Genomic DNA, 22,306 nt, shown 5'->3' with positions numbered 1-22,306 from the left:
CATCTCCGTTTCTTTACATACATTTGCATTACGTACAAGTTCAAACACGAGTTTGTGTTGTCTTTAAATAGGTGCGTGAAACACTACGTGGATTTCAGTCATTAACAAAAACTTGCCATTTGTGTTATTCAATTTACCTTTTTTTTTTTTTCCCCTTTTCGTTTTCAACCTTTCATTATGTTTCTAATTTATGATCATAATTGAGAATGGCCTGCACCATGTTAGTTACAATATGACAATCATTACACCGTTTACATTTTCCCCCATTTAGCTTCAGTAAGAATAGTAAGTCCAGTTTCAATAAGATCAGTTGTAAGACTTACTCATGCTTATAACACTTTTCAAACTGACACAAATCGACACCAATAATAATGTTAGAGAGACAAATGAAGCCATCTCCAAGACTTCTCTTGATACTCACTTTTCTTGGTTCATTCTTCCTTGCAAGCCCAGAAGCATACTCGTGCACCAGCAACCTAAGCCTCAATGTTTCAATCCCTTTTGATACAACAAACCTTCACTGCCTTTCTGTATGGGATGCTCAAAGTTTCATCCTCAGAGTAAGTGCACCATGCTTGAATCTCATCACATGTATATAGCCTTATTCCAATATCATCATATCATATATATACTAATGATTATGCATGGCTTTTGCAGTATGTTCAGACTTCTGCAAGCACTTGGAGCTTCATTCTCTCAACCCCGGACACAAATTCTTACATAGCTATTGGATTCTCGGCCGGCGGCGGCATGGTGGGTTCAAGTGCCATGGTGGGGTGGGTAGCATCAAGAGGAGCCAGTGGAGGGATTAAGCAGTATTATCTTGGTGGGGTCACACCAAATCAGGTGGTTCCTGATAAGGGCAACCTACAGGTTATAGACAATTCAACCTTCATCACTTTACAATCCTCTCGTTTGTTCATGGTGTTTCAGTTAGAAACTACCGAACCTTTGTCCTCTCTGATATTTGCCACTGGATCCACCGGCTTGTTCCCTGCACCACCAAGTTTTGCACTAACAAAACACCTAGACAAGGTGTCCACAAGAATAGACTATTCAAAAGGTTAGTATAAATTTAGCTCCTTCTAAATACTCTGTAAATGATACTTAAGTTTGTATAAAAATAGAAACAGTCCTAAGGACACTTGTTAACATTGGCCTATTTTTAAAAGGACAATCAATTTGATAATTAATTGTATATGAAGCTAAAAAGAAAGAATAATAACTATTTTCATAACAATTAGGTAATAACTAAGCTGTGTTTTTTTAAAACCAAAATCCGCTCGGACAATGTGGATGTTTGGATTTAAGTTTTTAAAGTGAAGTTTGAATAAGTGTAAACTGAGCTTACAAAAGCATCTTTCTCTTCTTTTCCATCTTAAATTAAGGTAAAACTAAATTTACAATCGAACTTAACAAAAAAATAGACCAGAGGTGTTTTCAATTTTACTTTTTGAACGGGTGTTGAGAATCTTCCAACTAAAAACCAAATATAGTTAAGTTTAACTAGCAGAACACAATATCTGTTTTTCTTCTTGTGCTTGCAGATCTCTATAATGCAAGGTAACCAAAAACATGATTAGTGGCTAATAGTCAAGTACGCGTCATTATATGTCATTATGTCTGTGGTTGACGTTGAATTTTGACGGCATACTATTTAGAATTCATTGATTCACCTAGAGAATTCTTTGGTTGGGCATAATAGAGTGAGTGGGTGAGGTGTTTTATCAAAAGCTTTACTACTGTAGTTACTAGGAAATGCCAAAACAAGCAAAGAAGAGTAAATATGCATTTGATTTCCTGTTGCAAAATTATGTAAGAGGCAACAATACTTTTACCAAAGGAATAAGACATTTATTTTTGTGTTTATTTTATTTTTATTCATTAAACTTATATTAGAACGTGTGTCATAATATTTCTAAGTGCAAACTAAACATCCACCAAATAATGAAAATTCACAAACATGTTGGTCGTGAGCAACACAATTCCATTTTCTTGAAAATTGAGTAGTCTTTTTGAGACAGTGAGGGAGAGAGAAAAAAACAGCCGATAACTGGTTTGGGTAACAAAATTCTTAGTCTTAGATTCACACTTTTTTGTAATGTTCTCTGACTTGGAAGTTATTATTATTATGGAATAACAACCGGATCGAGTTCATTTGAAGCAATCTGATTCTGGAACAGGGCCAACTCGAGCTTGGGCCTTAGGTTGGGGCCCACTTTTCTTTTACCGTGTCTCAATTTTTTCTAACAATTTGTGCATAAATATTTATAAAATAATTTAAAATTAAAAACTTCAGTTCAGAATTAAATTTTATAATTATTTTTTTAAAGGATATTATAAAGTAAAAAATAAAACAATTAAAATTTATATAAAAATCGCAGTTTTTTTTTCTTTCCAAATATATGAATATCTTTTAACATATTATTAACTAATAATTTTAGTGATTCTTTTTTCAAAATCATAATTAATAAAATGAAGTAATTTAAATATTTTAAATTAATAGACTATTTTACATTATAAAAAATTCAAACAATTTTTTAAAATAAATATTTTACAGTATTGTCGTATCGTTACTCTGTTATACTTATAAAAAAATCACACTATAGTTATTGATATAATCTTTGACCACTTTTAAATTTTAATGCATGGTGAATGAAATAAGATTTATTCATTGTATTTAATTTCTATACATTGACAATAATAAATTTTTACACTGTTAACTAACAAGAAATAATTGTTGGTATTATTTATAAGAGAATTTTTATAAAAGTTAAAAAACTTAATAATTTATGATTGGATGATGAAATATAAGTCTTTTACAATCTCATTATAAATTATTTATTCTTGTTTCTGTTTATCCTTTAGTTTAGAGCATGATACAGAATTGCAGATACAGATACGTATATCAATGTAAAACGCAGTGGATATAAAAAAGATTTTTCTCGAACTAAAACACTTACATTATTTATAATGAGAGACTTTAAACTTTTTGGTACACGGAAGGTATACTGAACCAAGAGAAAGAACAAAAAAACAAGCCGAACAATTAGTTATTAAGAGTTTACTACTTTATGCTGTAAAGAAAAAGAGTTGACTACTCTATGATAGATATACACTATATATGGTAGAAAGAGTTAGCTATAAAGACAAATACTTTTTAAATACCGGATTTATTTAACATGCTACGGATCACTGCATATGAAAGGGGTATTTTTTTTTTTCAATTTAGAAAAATGTCATTATAACCTCCCCTTCTCATATGTTAAAGCAATTAGAAATTAATTAGTAACCTAGCTATATTACTATAATTACCATCATAACTGCATCATCACTGGGATTGTCATATCAATTACAAATTTCCATATTTGTTTGTATCAATTATAGGAGATTTTGTAGCCTGTATCTTTCTTTATTTCTTTCTCCACAAAAAAAAGAGAATATAATTTAAGAAAATCTCGGTTTCATTACTTCTATTTTCATCAAAAAGATGTTCTGTATGTTAAACCTAAATCAACAAAACTTTAATGGTTTGAGGACCGAAAAGTTTGATCAATATCATATTTTTATAATTATAATGATTTTCACCATAATTAAAATCATTTTTTTTATTATGAATTAATAAAAGGATGCTTAATGGTTTAAGTTAGCCTTCATTTCACCTAATCTACTTAATTAGTCGAATAAGGCCGTAATTATTGTTTAATTGTAACAATCTTTCCATTTCCTTTAATTAATCACAATACGTCTATCTTATTTTAACAATCTCTCACGAATACGTTTGCGAAGACACAAGCATAAACAATAGAGAGAAATGAAGGCATCTCTAGCATTCCTCATCTTCACTATTTGTTTCCATGCTTCAGCCAACATTGGAAGTTCACAAGGGGATGGAAATTCTTCACAAGTAAATGGAAGTACTTCACAATCAGCAGACTCTTGCGGCTCCAATCTAAACCTCAGTGTTCCTCTCCTCTTCGACACAACCAACCTCAATTGTCTTCCTGTTTGGAATGCTCAAGGATACATCCTTAGAGTAAGTGCATTATTCCTTGAACATACTAGCTTTAATCGATCCAAAATAATATTGTCTTTCTAATTATGATTGTGGATTCCATTTCAAGATCAAAAGTGTGATTGAATGAATAGTTAAATGAAGTTCTTATCAAATGTAAACTTAGTCATAAGCTAATTGGCAATTTTTTTATTTTTACGTATGATAACAACGTGGATCGAATCTATACTCTTAGGAATCTACTCTCACTAGGACGACAACCCAAAGAGAAGAGGAAAAATTCATGAATTCGAATTCTTCCATCAACAAAAAAACTAACAAACTATAAAGTAACACCTACCGTTAAAAAAAAAAACCCACTAGGACAACCCTTGTAGTTCATCATGTTCATATAAGCTTGACAATGATGTAGCTGTACTTTAGAAGCTGAAATGAAGTGGTTTATTTTGATAAGTTTTTCTGTCAAAATTTATTGAAATAAGTTTACAAATTTCAATAAACTTATTTCAAGAAGCTGTTTAATGTTTATTATGAGCTACTTTTGTAATCTCAACTATACACTTTCCTAAGTTCAACGAAAGTTTAACTGTGACTTGTGACCTATCATAAATTAGCATCAAACCAAACCAACTAACCTTATATATATATATGAATTGAATTCACTATTTATGTATGTATGCAGTATTCTCAGACATCTCAAAACATATGGAGCTTCATTCTCTCAGCACCAAACCCAAATTCATACATAGCAATTGGGTTCTCTCCCAATGGAGGCATGGTGGGTTCAAGTGCCATAGTGGGGTGGATCTCATCAAATGGGGCAAGTGGAGGCATGAAACAGTACTATCTAACAGGTCTCACACCAAACCAAGTGGTGCCAGATAGAGGCAACTTAAAAGTTCTCACCAACTCAACCTTCATCACATCACAGTCCTCACGTTTGTACATGGCATTCCAGTTAGAGACTACCCAACCTCTTTCCAAGTTGATTTATGCCTTTGGACCTAACGGTGTGTTCCCTTCGGCACCAAGTTTTGCATTAGCGCAGCACCAAGACAAAGTCTCCATCACGTTGAATTACGCAACAGGTTAGTCATCAAAACATGCCATGCATGCACGCGTTTTAATTTTCACTTTTTTTTTGTGAGCAAATTAATTTGGTGTATCTGGTTAAGGGAACATCAAACATGCATGAGATGAAATTTAAACCCATGTATTCATGGTTTTACATTACAGCCGTGGTTATATTGCGATGAGTTATCAATTTTTTACATTACGGATAATGGGAAGAAAATTCGACTGATGCGACCAGAATATATTGCAGTTGTGATGTGATTGCAAAGTGTCAAAATAAATTGATATTGGCCGTAATTGTGATTGTGGACTGTAATTTAAAATTATGCATGCATGTGTTTTGATTTTCACTTCTTTTTTTTTTGTGAGCAAATTAATTTGGTGTATCCGGTTAAGGGGGCATGCACGAGATGAAATTTAAACCCATGTATTTATGGTTTTAAATTACAGCTGCGGTTGCATTGCAATGAGTCATTAATATTTTACATTACGGATAATTGGAAGAAAATTCGACTATGCACCATAATATGTTATAGATGTGATTGTAAAGTGTCAAAATAAATTGATGTTGCAGTCTTAATTATGATTGTGGACCATAATTTAAAACCATTCATTTACTGTTTTTAAGTATGGATCTAGATTATTTACATTCAACAATTTAGAACCCAATGATGAGAGACTCATCATATTTTATCTTATCTTGCTCAATCAAATTTATAAACAAATTCAAAATTGCAACATTTTATCTTCATCCAACAGTTATAAATTAATGTGCTGATTGTGTGAATGCGTGTAGAAATGACTGCAATAAATCTGGTTTCATTAAGATTGGAGAAATGCTACTTCTAACTACTTTTTTTTTTACAATATTTTCAAAAAAAGATTACAAGAAGAAAGATATATAAAAAGAAAAACAGATAGAAGTATATGCCAAAATGAGTGATATGATAGATATAGATGGAAAAAAATTGTGTTGTAAAATAATTTTCAAGAATATTGCATAAATTATATGATTATTGTGATTTTATGTGCATGACGATTGACAATGTTTGAAAAAGAAGACATTTAGAAAACAGGTGACCAATGAAGATTATTCTAGTGTTGACCTTTTGTTTGAGTTTATTTTGACAAATTATTTGAACAATACGTGGCCCATTCAAAACTATACCTTGGCAGTGGTTAGTATGGTTGTTGAGAGGACATTCTTTTGTCATCTAGCTTGATGCAAGAATAATATAGTTGAAATGTAAATCTGACTCGACCCTCTACCAAACAAAACCCACGTGTTCTAGTTTTTTTTTTTCTTTTTCTTTTTCTTTTTTTATTTGGTTGGAACCTTGTGTTTTAGTTCTATCTACTAAATTTGGCTCGTTGGTTTCTTTTGCATAACACGTGTTAATATATAGCAGTAGATGTTCTACGTACGTTTAACTCAACTTATGTATTAGTCATAAATTTTATTGAGTAAAAAATTATGTGATTATAAGAAATTCTCTACCGTGTAGTCAATTAAAATCATCATTTCATATATAGTCATGATCTTAATTGATTGATGATTTAAGAATTGCTAAATATATTATCTCTATATTTAGTATTTGTTTTCTTCAATTCTAAAAATATTGGATGTAAACATTTTGTGCTGCCTTGTGGATTTTCATGTAAATTGGGAAAATGCTATTGGTCTTGCCATCAAAAAGTTTATGAATATAGTAGTCATATTTGATTAATAATCAGGGATGGCATTCAAAACGTTTTGTTTATGATTACATTTAAAACAGGTTCAAGTGCAACAACAGGAAAGTCATATAACCTGAAAAGAAGCCATGGATTGTTGAATATCTTAGGATGGGGCATCCTAATCATAATGGGAGCAATAGTTGCTCGCTACTTCAAGGAATGGGATCCATTTTGGTTTTATTTCCACGCTTCAGTTCAGTCTTTGGGTTTTGTTCTGGGAATAGTTGGTGTAATTAGTGGGTTTGTCTTGAATAATCAACTTCATACCGACGTTAGTCTTCACAAGGCTCTTGGAATCATCATTTTCGTTCTAGGTTGCCTCCAGGTATTTATCTATTTTAACAATTTTCCACTTTATACAAAACTTGTTAATTAACTTATGATATGTTGATAATACGTATTAAAAAAACACTAATTTGATTTCTAATATTAGTACGTACCATTATTTGATTTAGTATACTTAACATTAAGTATATCATTTTTATCTTCAAAATTTCTCATCACTTTTTTTTAAAAAAAAATGTTAGGATGACAAATGTTAAAATTAGGGATTAAATTTATTTTTTCGTCATGAAATAACTTAACTGATGGTCCTAAATTAAGGACCAAAATGAAAATAGTACTTATCAGACTTCTTTCCCATTGTATTATATAAAAATACAGATCAACATTAAACTCTTATTTAATATTATATCCTTAACTTTACGAATAATACATATTATTTTTCAGTCGTATATTGCATGTTTGTGTGTGTCGGTACATTTTAGTGACCAATAACAACATGAAAAGTAAGCTATAGTGACATAACAAGAGAAAAAGGCTTAATGTATAATCATCATCATCATTGTTATTCACACCATCCACGACTGCAAATTAAAACATATAATTAACCATCACTGAAAAGGAAACACTTTATTGAGAGTAACTTAGTTTGTCGACAAACTACCGACCTTATTTAAAAGATAAGAGTTAGGTTACTCACTATTTTAATTAGTGTGTTATTTGCTTTTGTATAGATAATGGCTTTGCTTGGTCGACCGAAGAAGGAATCAAAAGTGAGAAAGTATTGGAATGCATACCATCACAACATGGGGAGAATTTTGATCATACTAGCCATAGCTAACATTTTCTACGGAATCAAATTAGGTAAGGAGGGAAGTGGATGGAACATCGGTTATGGAATTGTGCTTGCCGTATTATTCACTATGGCAATTACTTTTGAGACTCAATTGTGCAGTAGAGACGATTAAATTCTTTTTATAGATTTTGTTTTGTTTCACCACTATGATTTTCATTTGGAAGCTATTCAGTTCCATTTAAACTTATTTTTCTATGAAGAGGATTGGTAGTGAATTAAGTTTATACTAGACATATATTTTAATTATGCCTCTTCGTCTCTTGAAGGCAAAGCTTCAACAAATTGCTGTGAGTATGTATAGAGTTATAGACTATTATTATAAAGTTTTCCTAAAAAAAACAAGACTATTGTTATAAAGTACAAGGATCCGAATTTAATATATGTAGGTGGATGTTCCAAATGAGTGAAATTTCAATTTAACAGATATTTGAAATTTTGCAAATTAAATACATATGTAGGATAACAAAAGCATAAGAGGAAACGCGGTTATTTCGAGCAATATGCAAGTGCTAAAACTAAAAATTGAAATCCTTGTGAAATGTTTGCGTACAAGTGATAAAAATGTGATGACAGAATACAATAGTTACATATATAATAAGTAGGGACACCATATAGTTATGTAGATTAACTAGTACAAGATTACTCTATTAATAAGTAATTTTGAATAAGCCTTAAATATGTAGTTAGATTAAATAATTTCGTATTTCAAAACTTTGACAAACAAACCATGAACCAAATGTGTTATTAGGGATGAAAATCAAAATTCAATTTTTTTAAAGGCTAAAAGTATGCACTTCTACTAACAACAATAATATTGTGAAAATATGAAGTAAAATAATACTATTCTTTGATTAATTTCATAAGTTTAAGCTAACTGACCTTCAATTTATACATCATATTTTCTGCACAGTTATTATTCAAGAATGATCAATGAGTGACATTAGTTTTACCCAAAGAAAATTAAAATATATATAAAGTGATATACAAAAGTCAAAACTCATACTTTATAGAGAAGCTATCTCTTTTTTATTAATATTTTCCCTTAGTAGCTTTGTACAAGACAGCAGTATAGTTCAAACAAGTAACTTTCTTTTAACTTATAATTGTATTATGATATCATTTTGATTTCAATTTTTCTTGCTGGAAATTAACACCGTACGCAGTTGTCTGGTTGATCTTATCGTACATTTGAACGAAACCATGGCTGTGTCTGCATGTCCTGTTCCAGCCGGCAATGCCAATTGTCAAGAACTGCTCGTTAATTCCAAGGATAATTTATAGAACGTTTCTGATTTTTTCCACTATAAAACTGAACATAATTAATGGCACAACCTAAGTAGTTACCTCCACACAAAAATGAAGCTGGCATACTTTTGCCAAATATTAGTGTTCATTATCCTCTATAGCTCATCAACCTTTGTGACTTCTCAAGATTCATGCTCCTCTAATTTGGTGCAAATTCAGTTTCCTATCCCTTTCGATACAAGTTCACTACTGTGCAGTCCTGTTTGGCCTGCTCACAATTTCATCCTTAGAGTACGTGTTGCATTTTTCATCCGTATTTTATGATACAGAAATTAATGCACCTTTTTTTTAATTATTTTATTATTATTAACTGAAATTTATTAAAAATTATGTTGTTGTGTAAGTTTTATTTCTTACTCAACAAGTTTTGCATATGATTTTATTTTTTTAATAAATTTTAACCAAAAATAAATAATGTATTAGCAAGAGTGTCTTAGAAAATATGCTAACATTTTTTTTTAGTGATGATAGCTTTGAGTGCACTTTTCAAAAACTGTATATTTCATCAAAAGGACTACATAATTCTTAAGTACTTAGTGATGAGATTTAGAGAGGATAAATAGGCGTAAGCAACTTTTTCTCCAAAAAGTAGAGTTCGTGACTTTTAAGTTACAAAGTAACATTAGTTTTAGCTAAGGCTCATCTACAAAAATGATGTATTTTGCTGTCTTGATAACAAAAAAAAAAAAATACTTGCATTTAATTAACACCTCTAACAAACTTTATGAATAAACTTTTCAGAAATATCGATTTACCATTCACAATTTTATTACGTGAAGATCAATATTTTACAACCATCTAGCACATGAATTATTTGGTGTGAGATTGTTTTTTCTTAATTAATATAGTTTTAAGTTTTAGATATATAATTATATTAAAATATTTACACAGAGAGAACTTTACCATCCATGATTATTCTACTAAACTCAAACAATTACCTCTCCCGTTAAATGTGGTTTAATTTAGACCAAAGAAAGAAAAACAACGACAACACTTTACATTTTGACTATTTGATATATAAGTTGAATTAGTGCGCTGACTATCTATTTTTTTTCTTCTGATCTTCAGTATGCTAAGGCTTCATCAGATGTGTGGAGCTTCATATTCTCAATCCCATTAGACAAAAAAGCTTATGCGGCCATAGGGTTCTCAAAAGATGGGAACATGGTGGGTTCTAGTGCAATTGTGGGGTGGATGCCATCTGCAGGAGCTGGGGGTATGAAATTGTACTATCTAGGTGGAAAATCACAAGATGAGGTAGTTCATGACAAAGGTGATCTTTATATTATGAACGCATCCTTTGTTCCAGCAAGTGCTAAGCTAGGCTACTTCATCTTCCAATTGAAAACCACCCAACCTTCTTCGAATCTCATATTTGCCATTGGACCCAATGGTCAATTTCCAGATTATCCAAACTATGCCTTGCCCCAACATATCGATCAGACATCCATTACCATAGATTATTCAAAAGGTTAGCGACTAAGCTTTTTGTTATGATCAATAAACTTTACACTAATCATCTCCAAGGTTTTGTGTAATTATATAAACATCTACTTTTTTAACCATCTCCCTTGTAGGAGTATTAGTGTAACATATATAAGAGATATTAATGTAATGTTTTTAAACTTAAAAATGGTTAGTTTAGAAATAAAAGAGAAAGAAAAATATTATGAGTAATTTGGTAAAAGTTTAGTGAGTACGAGTAAAATTTGCTCTCTTTTTTATATTTATATTCTTTTCTTCAAATTGCTGAATCAAATTGTGACAAAATTATTTTTAATATTAGATAGTTTTCATTAAAAATGTGTTGCTGAGTTAAAAAAAAAATCCGTTGAATTTGAATCTTATTGTAACTTGGTTTTTCTTGCAACGTAACAGGTTCTACGAGTGGAAATTCTAACCTAAATCTTCTTAGAAGTCATGGAGTTCTGAACATCATGGGATGGAGCATTCTAATGATAATAGGATCCATAATTGCTCGCTACTTCAAGCAATGGGATCCCACTTGGTTTTATTTCCATGCTTCCATTCAAGCATTTAGCTTTGTGGCCGGCGTAATTGGAATTATATGTGGATTGGTCTTATCTAAGAAACTCAACACTAAAGTGACTCATCACAAAAATATAGGAATCGTCATTATCATCCTTGGATTCCTACAGGTTAATTTGTCTCTGATTTTGGATAATTTATCTTAGGTTTAAATATTTTTTCACACTGTAATATCCTTCTTTTCAGTTTGTTACAAAATATTTTTCATTTTATTTTAATATCTAACATTTCTAAATATTTACTTTTAGTATTAATTGTTAATCTAAGTTATGATGTGACATTTAAATAGTCACGTTATCATATGTCATAATGTGATGTTTTATTAGTTTGTCATGTCATCATTAGTAAACTAAGATTAACATGGATATTAAAAACAAAAATTTAAAAATTTTAGATAATAAACTAAAAATAAATATATTACATATATAAAAAACATATTTAAATCATTTTAATTTTCTCTCATAATATCTGTTTTTTTATTTATTATTTCATAGGTATTAGCCGTTGTATTTCGACCAGGAAAGGAATCGAAGATACGAAAGTATTGGAATTGGTACCATCATAACGTGGGGAGGATTTTGATTATCTTTGCTGTGCTTAACACCTTTTATGGACTCCATTTAGGAGGGGAAGGATCTAAGTGGTTTCTTGCTTATGGAGTCATTATTGCTGTCTTAGTTATTATCGTTGTCATTTTGGAGATAAGAATGCGTATCATTGCAAGAAGAGAGACTCCCTCCAAAGATAACTCATCATATCCTCAAGCCGTGGAGTTACCTTATTAACTTAACATGTCTGTTTATAATATATAAAAGTTAAATTGAATGTCTTCATATTACATTATCACATTAGTAAAATTAATGATTTGAAGCAAAGAGAAATTTTCACCGTCAGATTGTCATGTCAGTAAAATTATTAATTTGATGACTTAAAGGAAAAAAAAATATTCTATGTTTTGTGTAACTGTATTAATAGTACTACCAAGAAAAACTTATTAAATAAAATAAATATAAAAATTTACACTAATTTAATATTATTATCTATGCACATATTTATTTATTTTTATAATTAGTTACTTTAAAATATATTTCTAGAAAATAATAAATTAAATTTATGATTTTAAATTTATAAATTAATATAATATAATATAATATAATATAATATGAAAATAAAACAATATAAAAATTAGATATATACATGTATATATATATATATATAAATTTAAAAATAAAATTATTAATAATTATATTCAATGTTAGTTATTAATGATACAACACTAGTTAATATAAATATAAAAAATTTACATTATTTTTATTGTAATTTTTATTTTATAAACTAATTTTTAAAAAAACTATAAATGTAATAATTAAATAATAAATATTATTGGTTTCACTTTTATATAAAAATAGTTATATGTAAAAATATATGTTACAAAATTTTTCGTATGACAGAGTCAATAACAATATTTTTCTATTTTAAATTATTTTTTCTAAAATAACTTTTTTTCAATGATAAAAAAAGTAATTATATTTTAGATTATTTTAATATCACATTGAAGTTACATAATGATTATCAATAAGATTTAATAGTTATATATATTAAAATATTATTAAATCATATTAAATAAGATTAATAAAAAAACCATTATATATACATGAATGAGTTTTAAGATTAAATTTTATGTAAATAAATAAATAAATCTAAACTCAAAGTTAATTTATTTATGAAATATAATTTTAAATTAAGCTCATCCATAGTCTTTTAAATGTTTTAACTATAATAATATAATCTTGATATTATTTTAAATAATAATTTTCACATTAATAGTAAATTAAATAATATTTGACTATGCTTAATTTTATTTTTTAAAAAATAAGGTACATTAAAGTATATATTTCACAAAATAAATAAAAATATTTATAATATTATGTACTGTAAAATAGTATATATTAAAATTGTCTAAGACATTATTATTAATAATAATAATAAAATAGTAGATATTATTATTATTATTATATATTAAAATAATACAATATATTATTTATTTCTTGGTTTTTTTCACTTGGTTCTTTATAAAAATTTAATATTATTCAAAGCTTTTAATAAAGAAATTATTTTTAAAATTAATAATATTTATAGTCATTGATTATAATTAGAATTGTATTATCATTTTCACCGTTCATTATCAAATTGATGTTTTCAATTTTTATATAAATTCAACTTCAAAGAGTTATAAATATTCACCCAATTTCTTTCTAGTGTGCTTTCTATCTTCTTCTTTATTTCATTATTATAATATTATTTCTTTCATTCTTTATTTTTATTTTAAATCTAACTTTTTCTTTGAATAATTTTTGTGAGATTGAATTAACATTTGAATCAATATCATGTTTTTATTAGAAAGTTCTTATACAAATCATTTATCTAATACATTTTGTGAGAAATGAAAAATGGGAATTGGAGATCATCATCAGGTATGTCATCTTACTCTTTGTCTAAAAAAAATATTATGAATTCATTTACAAAACAAAGATTGACATGTCAACACATATTTAAGTTGTCATGGGAAATAAAATTTAAGCTCATTAAATAGTCACAATAATGAACACTAATCTTCATGTGAATGGGATCTCATGAATAGAGTTCAAGTTGTTATAAAAAAATTAAACCAATAATTTATAACAATAGATCAAAGGGATATTCCTTTTGTTAAGCACTTTTTGGTTACTATATTTTAAGACAATTATGTCCTTAAAAATACTAATTTGTTAAGGATAACAACAAAGTTGTTTATTGACTAAAGTATATTAAAATTATGAATATTACAGAGTTGTTCTGATTTTTATTCCTATGACAAAGTGTAGCAATTATAAGGTTGAGGTATATATTAATTTACTAAAAATATCATATTTAAATATCTCTTATGAACACAACACCAGTTAAATGTGAGGGTGGTTGTCACATCTCACTCTTTGGGAGTTCACTTAGTAAATGTGATGGTGAAATTGTCACTAGATATGAGTTAATCTCTAAATAACACTCACAAAATAAGTTACATGTCTTTAAACTCAAATGAACACTTATATCATATTGTATTGTGTTCTAAAGCTTGTTAAAGGAAATTTAGTTCAAGAAAATCAAATAACTATGTTTTTCTCGTGTGAAATTTCATATCCACTAGATCTAACGCTCATTCGAAAAGTTTCTTATACTAAAAATATAACATCTTATGTTCTATTAAAAAATGTTTTTCAGTTTTTTACATAGTTATAATATTATATTATTTTTTTACTTTAAATTTTAAATTAGTGGGAGATTATTAAAAAATATTTTATTATAATTTTAAATTAAAGTAAAAAATATCTCTTTAATCAATTCTATTTTAACAAGACAAAATCTGGCTACTATCCATGTTAATCTTCTTAATTCCTATTTTTTAGGATACTATTTGTATAAGTCTTCAATATGTTTATTAAGAGTTTAATGTATATACATTGTCCATCTAAATTAATTTTATATTTTCATTTAATCATAAATTATCATTTAAATTATTTTAAAAATTAATAAATTTATCATACGTAATAGATTGTGATTGAATAATTGTAAAAAAAAAATTATACTATGTGTGTAATTTTTTCTCTCATAATTTTTAAAAATTTGTTACCGTTTTGGCATGTTGTGACTGTTAGTCTTGCACAGTTAAGTTGCTCGTTCTTTCCCGGATATATATATATATATATATATATATATTCTTAAAATTTACGGTGAAATTAAAAAAAATTCACATAAATTATATATATAAAATTTCAAATTATCTAAAATTATTTATTATCTTTTTCATATAAAATAAATCAACCTAATATATATATATATATATATATATTTCAAAATATATTAAAATATGAATTATTTGATTAATTTTTTTTGTTGTTGTTTAATTTTGACAAAATTTAATATAAATAATTTTATTAATACATAAATATAATTCAACAATAATATATATAGAGAGAGAGGGGTAGATTGTGTTGTTTGCTGAAAAATAAGACACCTAACACAGCACAGTCACACGTGTGTAGAAAAAGAATCAGTTTTGCATTTCTTTTGTATAAAATTCTAGTGTTACTTAAAATATGTTTTGGAGCATGCATGGATGTTCGTTGATTTGGAATCTTTAAACGCACATGATCAGTCTAATGCGGATTGAGGTATTTTGGAATAGGAGTACATATAATAATTTTTACTAGTGTAATGAGATGTTTTTTATTTAAGGATAGTGCATTGGGCGTTTTAATTCAGACTTTTTTAAATTCTTTTTTTAGTTATTTTTATACTTTGAATATAATTAATTTTAAAAGTATTTTATGTATTTTAATTCTATGTGATATTATACCACAGCTATGTTTGTTGTTTTTTATTTCTTATATAATTTTTTTCTAACAAATTCATCTTTATATAAATTTTGAATAATATTTTATGAACACTCATTATGTTATGAGATACCTAGAGAAAAAAGAAAAAGAAAAAAAAATATAGATATAATAGGGTTTATAATGTGATAGGAAAAAAAATGAGAAATGTTAACAGGGTATTTGAAATTAGAGAATATTTGAAGTCAGAGAAGATGCTGAAAACTGAATATAGCATAACAACATCAAAGCCGAGAGTTAGAAAGAGTTTAGGTTGAAAATATTATTTATATTTTCTTTTAAAAATCATTTAGTTTAAGAAAATATTTTTTATTTTTATTTTATAATTATACAGAAAATGATAAAAATAAAAAATAATAAAATGAAATCATAAACAATTAATTCAACATCATACTACAATGTAAACAATTGCACTTTCTCTCTCTCTCTCTCTTTTATATATATATATATATATATATATATATATATATTAAGCATTACTAGGGATGGAAATGAGTATTAGAAAATTTTATAATAATCTATGCATTCTATTCAATCAGTAGAGTGAGTCGAATTTTCTTAATGTAAACAGTAATACATTATATAGCAATGTCATACTCATACTCATTAGTTTAGTCTTTAAAATAAATAAAATATCATTATATTATATTAAATTAATAATTAACAATTAGCAATTTAGTTTAATATTTTGAATGATAATTATTTTATTTATTATAATTTAAATTTATAAATCATGAACCCTAAACCCCATTATTAAATCCCACGGCATGTATAATGAATACTGATGAACTTTAATTTATTCATGTTATTTAAAAAAAACTATTTTTTTCTTTAAAGTTATTGTTTGTTTCATATTTTATGAAAACGAAAAGAAATCTTGGGAGCAAAAGGGTCTATTTGCAAGTTTTTGAAAGTTGTCCCCCGTCTACTTGAATTTGTAAAAGGCTCTAGCAATTACAAAATGAAGTTCGGAGAGTGTTTTTGCATTTTGCCTCCCTAGAACTAATGTTCTGCTCAAAGCACCTTTTCCCTTAAATAATCCAAAAATGACTTCATAAAAAAAAATAGTGTGGTATAGATCATTGAGATAAAATCAAAAAATAATAGCTAACAACAAAGGTGAAATGAGAGGATAACAGTTTAGAGGCAAAATCAAAGCCGTTTTTCAGAGTATGACAACTGTATTTCTTAGGTTATATCACTAGTACAACTTAAAAGTAATGACCCAATGATACCGCAAAAATAAACCTATTTGACTATATGTTACATCCTAAGCTGTTTCAACTTATAATCAGGTAGTCTATTCTAATTTCTATACAAAAGAATCTTGCAGACCTTAATTAGTAAAAGTTTCTTATATCACCATAATGATACCTTCATCTTGTGCATGAAGAGTTAGTTCTCGGTTGCCAAAGTATAATTTCTTTCAACTACATGGACTTGCATTCCTTTTCCAAGTTCAGAGACAGCCCTTTTGAACCAATGCTTCCTTTTGGAAAACAGTATCAACGACCCTCTTGCAAAATTGGCAACATAATTCATTCTTTTAATCTTTAGGTCCCAAAAATTGTATGAATTTGATAGCTTAGTTGCCAGCAAGAGAGAAAAAGCCTTTGGAATAAGAGGACCTCACTAGGATTGAAGAAATGGCACCACTATGTTGAACCAGATATATAATAAATGAAATCCATGCTGCAGCACCAAGGAAGACTAGAAAACCAAACAACACTCCATCCACTTCATCCAGGAAGAAATCTAATAACATATATCCATAAACCAATATTACCAGCACAGCCACACTCCAAGCCACTCTCTACATTATAAAATGGACAGAGTTATGGATGAGTATCAAATAGATTTGAGCAAATTACAGCAATTCCCCATGTGATTTCGTGTAATTTCACATAACCCCGCCTGTTTTTATTTTCCTACACTAATCTTCTTTTAAGTTTGGAAACATTATACTAAACTCCCTCTTATGTGTTTGAAAACATTATACTGATATCCCTTTAAGCCTTACACTAACACCCCTTACAAAGGAGACAAAAGTAATGGCTAAAAAAGTAGGAGATGCTTGTGTAATTACATAAAATCTTAGGAAATGTTGTAATTTGCCCAGTAGATTTTTTTTATTGGAACTTTCAAACCAATACGAAATCAGTAGAAAGTATTTATGTTATTCTGCTTAAATTACTACTTTATAGTCAAAATAAATAAATAAATAAAGATTAACATATTAAAATGTTTCTTTCTTCTAATTTGAGTTAAATTTCATGTTATTGAAGTGATGTGCTTATTAAAATTCTGTCTGTCAGTTTGATAAACCTCGAGACAGTAGAGTTTAATTTGCATTTTTTTCTTTTTTTATGAGTTTTACATGGTTGATTGAGGCTTCATTTTACTCTATGAAGTACAAGATGTATTAATAAATGGCTATGCATGCATCTATCCTTTTGCTATAATAGCCATACAAGAATAACCCTGTATCATTTTCTGCCAACCATATGATCAAATGATGTTTTATCCTTCTCACAGTCAATTTTTCATAGAGCTCAAGTTTATTACTACTAAACTATAGTATGTAATAAATCAAAGAATGCATCCTAGCATGTTTGTACTAGTAATACATATGCAATTTGAACAAACAAATCTTTATGAGTATTTAAGTTAATCATGGATCACTTGGTTAATAAAAAGTATAAATATTTAATTAAAGGGTTAGATGGAGAGCTTGCTTACCTCTACTATAGGCCCTATTCTGAAGGTCCCCATGACCTCCTCTTTGGACACCAAAGTAAGAAGGGGGATAAGTGCAAAAGGAATCTGTATTGCTTGGACCACATTAAGCCATTCATTCATGGTATCCAAAGAACCTTCTGATGTATTAAAAACAATTGCACAAATCATAGTTGGAACAATTGCACAACTTCTAGTGATCAATGCCCTCAACCACTTCTTTATATTGAGCTTAAGAAAGCCCTCAGTTATAAACTGCCCTGCATATGTGCCTGTGATGGTACTACTTTGTCCAGCTGCTAACAAACCAATACCCCATATATAGAGAATTGGAAACAACCCTCCTCCATACCTCTCCTGAAGATACTGCCCTGCATTTACCAATCCTATGCCTTTCGCCTGTTCTGTACCGTAGAACACCCTAGCGAAAACGGTTATCACAAACAGATTGATCACCAATGTTACTAAAAGTGCAACTGATGACTCAATTGAGTAGTAGTTTATAGCCTCTTGAACCTGGCCTTTGTTACGGATATCAATGTCCCTTGATTGTACTAATGCAGAATGGAGGAATACATTGTGTGGGGTTATCACACACCCCACAATTTCCACAGCCTGACGAAGCGTTTTCGAATTTACTCTTGGGATCAAAAGGCCTGCAAGAAGCACCAATATTGGAAAAACACTAATATTGGAAAAACACTAGTATGTTTTTACATCATGCAATTAAATGAATGTGCTCAAGCTAAGGCATTAGATGAATTTGTACCCATCAGTAGTTCTTCTTCACTGGGATTTGTATCGAAGAACATCCACGCAAAAGAAAAGCCCATAGTTCCAATGAAAACTGCGAATACACCTTCTAATTTCCTCACTCCATAGTTCTCGAGAAATAGAAAGAAGAAACTGTTCACACAAAAAACAGGATTGAAAATGGTGAACCACAACATATTTTTATTTATTTTACCATACTTATCATTAAGTGAAACATGGTAAACTACTTTTCATTTCTATACATAATTCAAATTGAATGGCCCATAAGAACAAAACTTGGATCAAGTTCTTTATACTTTCGCCATCAAATTCTGAAATTAAAATAGTGACATGTGGATTCTTTATTTTTTTCAAACATTAAACAACCTTCATTGAGGAGGATGAGATTCAGGCCTCAGCACAACAATAAGGTTGCTACCTTGTGGTATGCAGGTTATAGATTCAAATCTTAAAAGAAGTTTCTCCGCTTGTGAAATTAAGACTGCATACAACTACCATCTCCAGATCCTACTAGATAGAATAGCGTTGTCCACTATGCTACCTTTTAAATTACCTCCATTAAGAATATCTTGTGCAATTTTAGAGAAGAAATCCTATGTTATTGTATGATTTGAGAACTTAACAGTCAGGATAAGAATACAAAAAACTTAATACAATTCTCTTACAGTGTGGGTTAAGGGGTTCAGTACCAACTCAATCCTATAAAATCAGCTTGTAAGGTAAGGGTTGTCCTAGCTTATATATTTTAATGTCCATATGTCTAATCAATGTGAGACTAAACCACTAAAACACCACCCTCAAGTTTGCACTTTAGGCAACCCCAAAGAGGTCGCAACGCAACTAAGGCAGACTAAGGAGGGTCCGCAATTAAGACGATTTTTCCAACCAAGTCATATATAAAATTAGTTTGAATAATTCTAAATCCTCATACAACATCTTCTTACTAATCTTTTGGTTTCCCTTGTGTAGTGACTATTGAATACATTTTATATTTTCAAAACATTAAGTGTGTTGTTTGGATAACCTTATACTTTTCAAAAGCACATTAAGAATAAAAGATACAAGGAGTATCATTATCCAAAAGTACGTTCACAAAGATTATCCAAACACACAGTAAATGCATTTACTTCTTCATTTAATGCTTTAAGATAGTAAAAGAATTTGTGAGAGGATATAGCATGCATTGAACTCCGCTTGTATCTTTTCATAGCCGGTCCCAAGCCCGGGTAAGGGAGGGTATTGTTAGGCCTTTAGACAGTCATCGTAAAACTCGCCTAAAACTCATCGTTATTCTTAACATGGATTATACACGATACAGCATGCATTGCACAATTTGTTAAGCTTACCAATCCATGGCTGTGATGATCACACCAGCCCAAATGGGGAGAATCCCATGGCTAAGAATCTTGAGAGCAATAGCACTGCCAATAACCTCTTGAATATCAGCAGCAATGAGAGCAAGCTCAGCCAAGATCCACAGCACCAACCTGGCCCAATTGGAGTACTCCTCCCGGCACAGCTCCGCCAGGTGCCGCCCGGTCGCCACCCCGAGCCTTGCCGACAGAAGCTGTATCACCAGCCCCATGAAGGTTGACCACATCAACAACCAAAGCAAAGAGTACCCTGCAATGGCTCCAGCCTGAAGGTCCCCTTCAAGGTTCCCCGGGTCCAAAAATGCCACGCTCATCAACAACCCGGGTCCGGTGAACAGCCACAGCTTCCTCCACGAGAATGGCGGCACCGCCGTTGACCCCACACTGGCGCCACTGGCGGACTCCAGGTCGAATATCTGCACCTTGTCCTTGGCTGCATACACCGTGTCCTTCTCTTCTTCTTCTTCTTCTTCTTCTCTGTTTCCATGTTCCCACTCTGAGGGTGATGTGTGGGGTGAGGACAATGGTATTGTTTCGCATTCTGAATGTAGCAAATGGTTTTCTTCTTCCTCCTCCTCTTCTTCTTCTTCTCCCTTGAATTCTCTTTTGTTGTGTTGTTGTAACTGAGTGCTCATGTTGCATGCAGTTATGGGATAACGATATCTTTTGTCATGGTTGTTGGGGTTGATATATTTTTTTTTTCCTGATTTTATCTTGTTTTGGTTACGTGGGATGGGAGAAGAAGATGGAGAGAATTCAGTGCAATGATTTCTATGGATGCGAAATCAAGAATTCAGGGGTGCATGCACACCGCATGCTATTTTGGTAGAGATTTCTTGGGGATGCTGTGCTATATTTATGCCAGAAATGCTATATTTTGGTGATAGTAAATTTATTCAGCCAATTTGATTGAGAGCCTCACGTGTAACAAAAGTTGGAGAATGAAAGCAAATAGAATAGAATGCTGAGTTGAATTTAACACAACCCGTGTTGTGAGTATAACTTACACCAACTATTCTTGGAGTTTTGTGAAATTCCAACGACTGCGGTTCATCGCTAGAGAGTATAGACAGACTAAACTGAACACTAACTACTTGCTTCTTACACGAAACTATGTGCTTATTCGGTTTGTCTATAAAATCACGCTTGCTTTCAAAATAATAGGTTCTAAGTTTGTGTTTTGGCAGTTTTTGCGTCCAAAATAAAATTGATTCTATCTTATAATATTAATCATATGAGCTTAGTTGTCTAGTGAATGAAAATGATTCTAAGCATTACATCCATAAGATTTTCCAACACAATCATATTTCAAGTGATGATACAATATTAGTCAAAATCAACTATTTAACTAAATTATACAATATAATTTCAAAATAATATTTCTGAAATTCATACAACCACTCCCTTACACCTATGATTTTGACGGGGAAAGAAAAATCAAACCAAACTCACTTTATCCTCTTTCTCTCGTTCAAAAACTATGCGAGAAATATTAGATTAATGGTTTTCTTAAAATCAATTCTTTCATATGTTGTACTATCGACTTCACTAAAATCTAATCCTCCAAACAACATAGAATTTTGTTTTGTAGTTGGACTGCATCGTGCGAGATTAAATTGAGATTTGAGAAGACCAACCTCGTTCGATTGATTACCAAATCAAAACTGCCTTAAGAAAA

At 29.7% G+C, this 22,306-nt stretch overlaps 3 protein-coding genes across 3 annotated transcripts; 2 read left to right on the top strand and 1 right to left on the bottom strand.

Annotated features, from left to right (window-relative positions):
* The first annotated feature begins 134 nt into the window (after positions 1–134).
* Positions 135–8,105, top strand: LOC114390882 (cytochrome b561 and DOMON domain-containing protein At3g07570-like). Its single transcript, XM_028351800.1, has 6 exons — positions 135–560; positions 658–1,063; positions 3,867–4,036; positions 4,698–5,103; positions 6,868–7,151; positions 7,843–8,105. The coding sequence occupies exons 1-6, from the start codon at positions 372–374 to the stop codon at positions 8,074–8,076; spliced, it is 1,689 nt and encodes a 562-aa protein (XP_028207601.1). The 5' UTR covers positions 135–371; the 3' UTR covers positions 8,077–8,105.
* Positions 8,106–9,321: 1,216 nt separating this feature from the next.
* Positions 9,322–12,211, top strand: LOC114389276 (cytochrome b561 and DOMON domain-containing protein At3g07570-like). Its single transcript, XM_028349912.1, has 4 exons — positions 9,322–9,500; positions 10,338–10,740; positions 11,148–11,428; positions 11,813–12,211. Exons 2-4 carry the CDS (start codon positions 10,434–10,436, stop codon positions 12,101–12,103), a joined length of 879 nt encoding a protein of 292 aa, XP_028205713.1. The 5' UTR covers positions 9,322–9,500; positions 10,338–10,433; the 3' UTR covers positions 12,104–12,211.
* A 5,119-nt stretch (positions 12,212–17,330) lies between these two features.
* On the bottom strand, positions 17,331–21,530 carry LOC114391065 (metal transporter Nramp2-like). Its single transcript, XM_028352062.1, has 4 exons — positions 20,602–21,530; positions 19,251–19,387; positions 18,485–19,137; positions 17,331–17,558 (listed from the first exon to the last, which is right to left on the bottom strand). Exons 1-4 carry the CDS (start codon positions 21,261–21,263, stop codon positions 17,331–17,333), a joined length of 1,680 nt encoding a protein of 559 aa, XP_028207863.1. The 5' UTR covers positions 21,264–21,530.
* Positions 21,531–22,306: the final 776 nt, after the last annotated feature.

This window comes from Glycine soja, chromosome 16 (genome assembly GCF_004193775.1).
Source record: "Glycine soja cultivar W05 chromosome 16, ASM419377v2, whole genome shotgun sequence".
Classification (NCBI taxonomy): Eukaryota; Viridiplantae; Streptophyta; class Magnoliopsida; order Fabales; family Fabaceae; genus Glycine; species Glycine soja.
The sequence above is the reverse complement of the archived record's forward strand: the minus strand, read 5'-3'. Positions and strand labels throughout refer to the sequence as shown.

What these genes read in the sequence shown, in the direction of transcription:
- LOC114390882 (XM_028351800.1), top strand. Translation starts at nt 372, where the DNA reads ATGTTAGAGAGACAAATGAAGCCATCTCCAAGACTTCTCTTGATACTC. An exon ending in CTCAAAGTTTCATCCTCAGA is followed by an intron (nt 561 to 657) that starts GTAAGTGCACCA and finishes TGGCTTTTGCAG; the next exon opens with TATGTTCAGACTTCTGCAAG. An exon ending in CACGTTGAATTACGCAACAG is followed by an intron (nt 5,104 to 6,867) that starts GTTAGTCATCAA and finishes CATTTAAAACAG; the next exon opens with GTTCAAGTGCAACAACAGGA.
- LOC114389276 (XM_028349912.1), top strand. Translation starts at nt 10,434, where the DNA reads ATGGTGGGTTCTAGTGCAATTGTGGGGTGGATGCCATCTGCAGGAGCT. An exon ending in TACCATAGATTATTCAAAAG is followed by an intron (nt 10,741 to 11,147) that starts GTTAGCGACTAA and finishes GCAACGTAACAG; the next exon opens with GTTCTACGAGTGGAAATTCT. An exon ending in TCATCCTTGGATTCCTACAG is followed by an intron (nt 11,429 to 11,812) that starts GTTAATTTGTCT and finishes ATTATTTCATAG; the next exon opens with GTATTAGCCGTTGTATTTCG.
- LOC114391065 (XM_028352062.1), bottom strand. Translation starts at nt 21,263, where the DNA reads ATGAGCACTCAGTTACAACAACACAACAAAAGAGAATTCAAGGGAGAA. An exon ending in ATCATCACAGCCATGGATTG is followed by an intron (nt 19,388 to 20,601) that starts GTAAGCTTAACA and finishes TTGTGTGAACAG; the next exon opens with TTTCTTCTTTCTATTTCTCG. An exon ending in TGAAGAAGAACTACTGATGG is followed by an intron (nt 19,138 to 19,250) that starts GTACAAATTCAT and finishes TGCTTCTTGCAG; the next exon opens with GCCTTTTGATCCCAAGAGTA.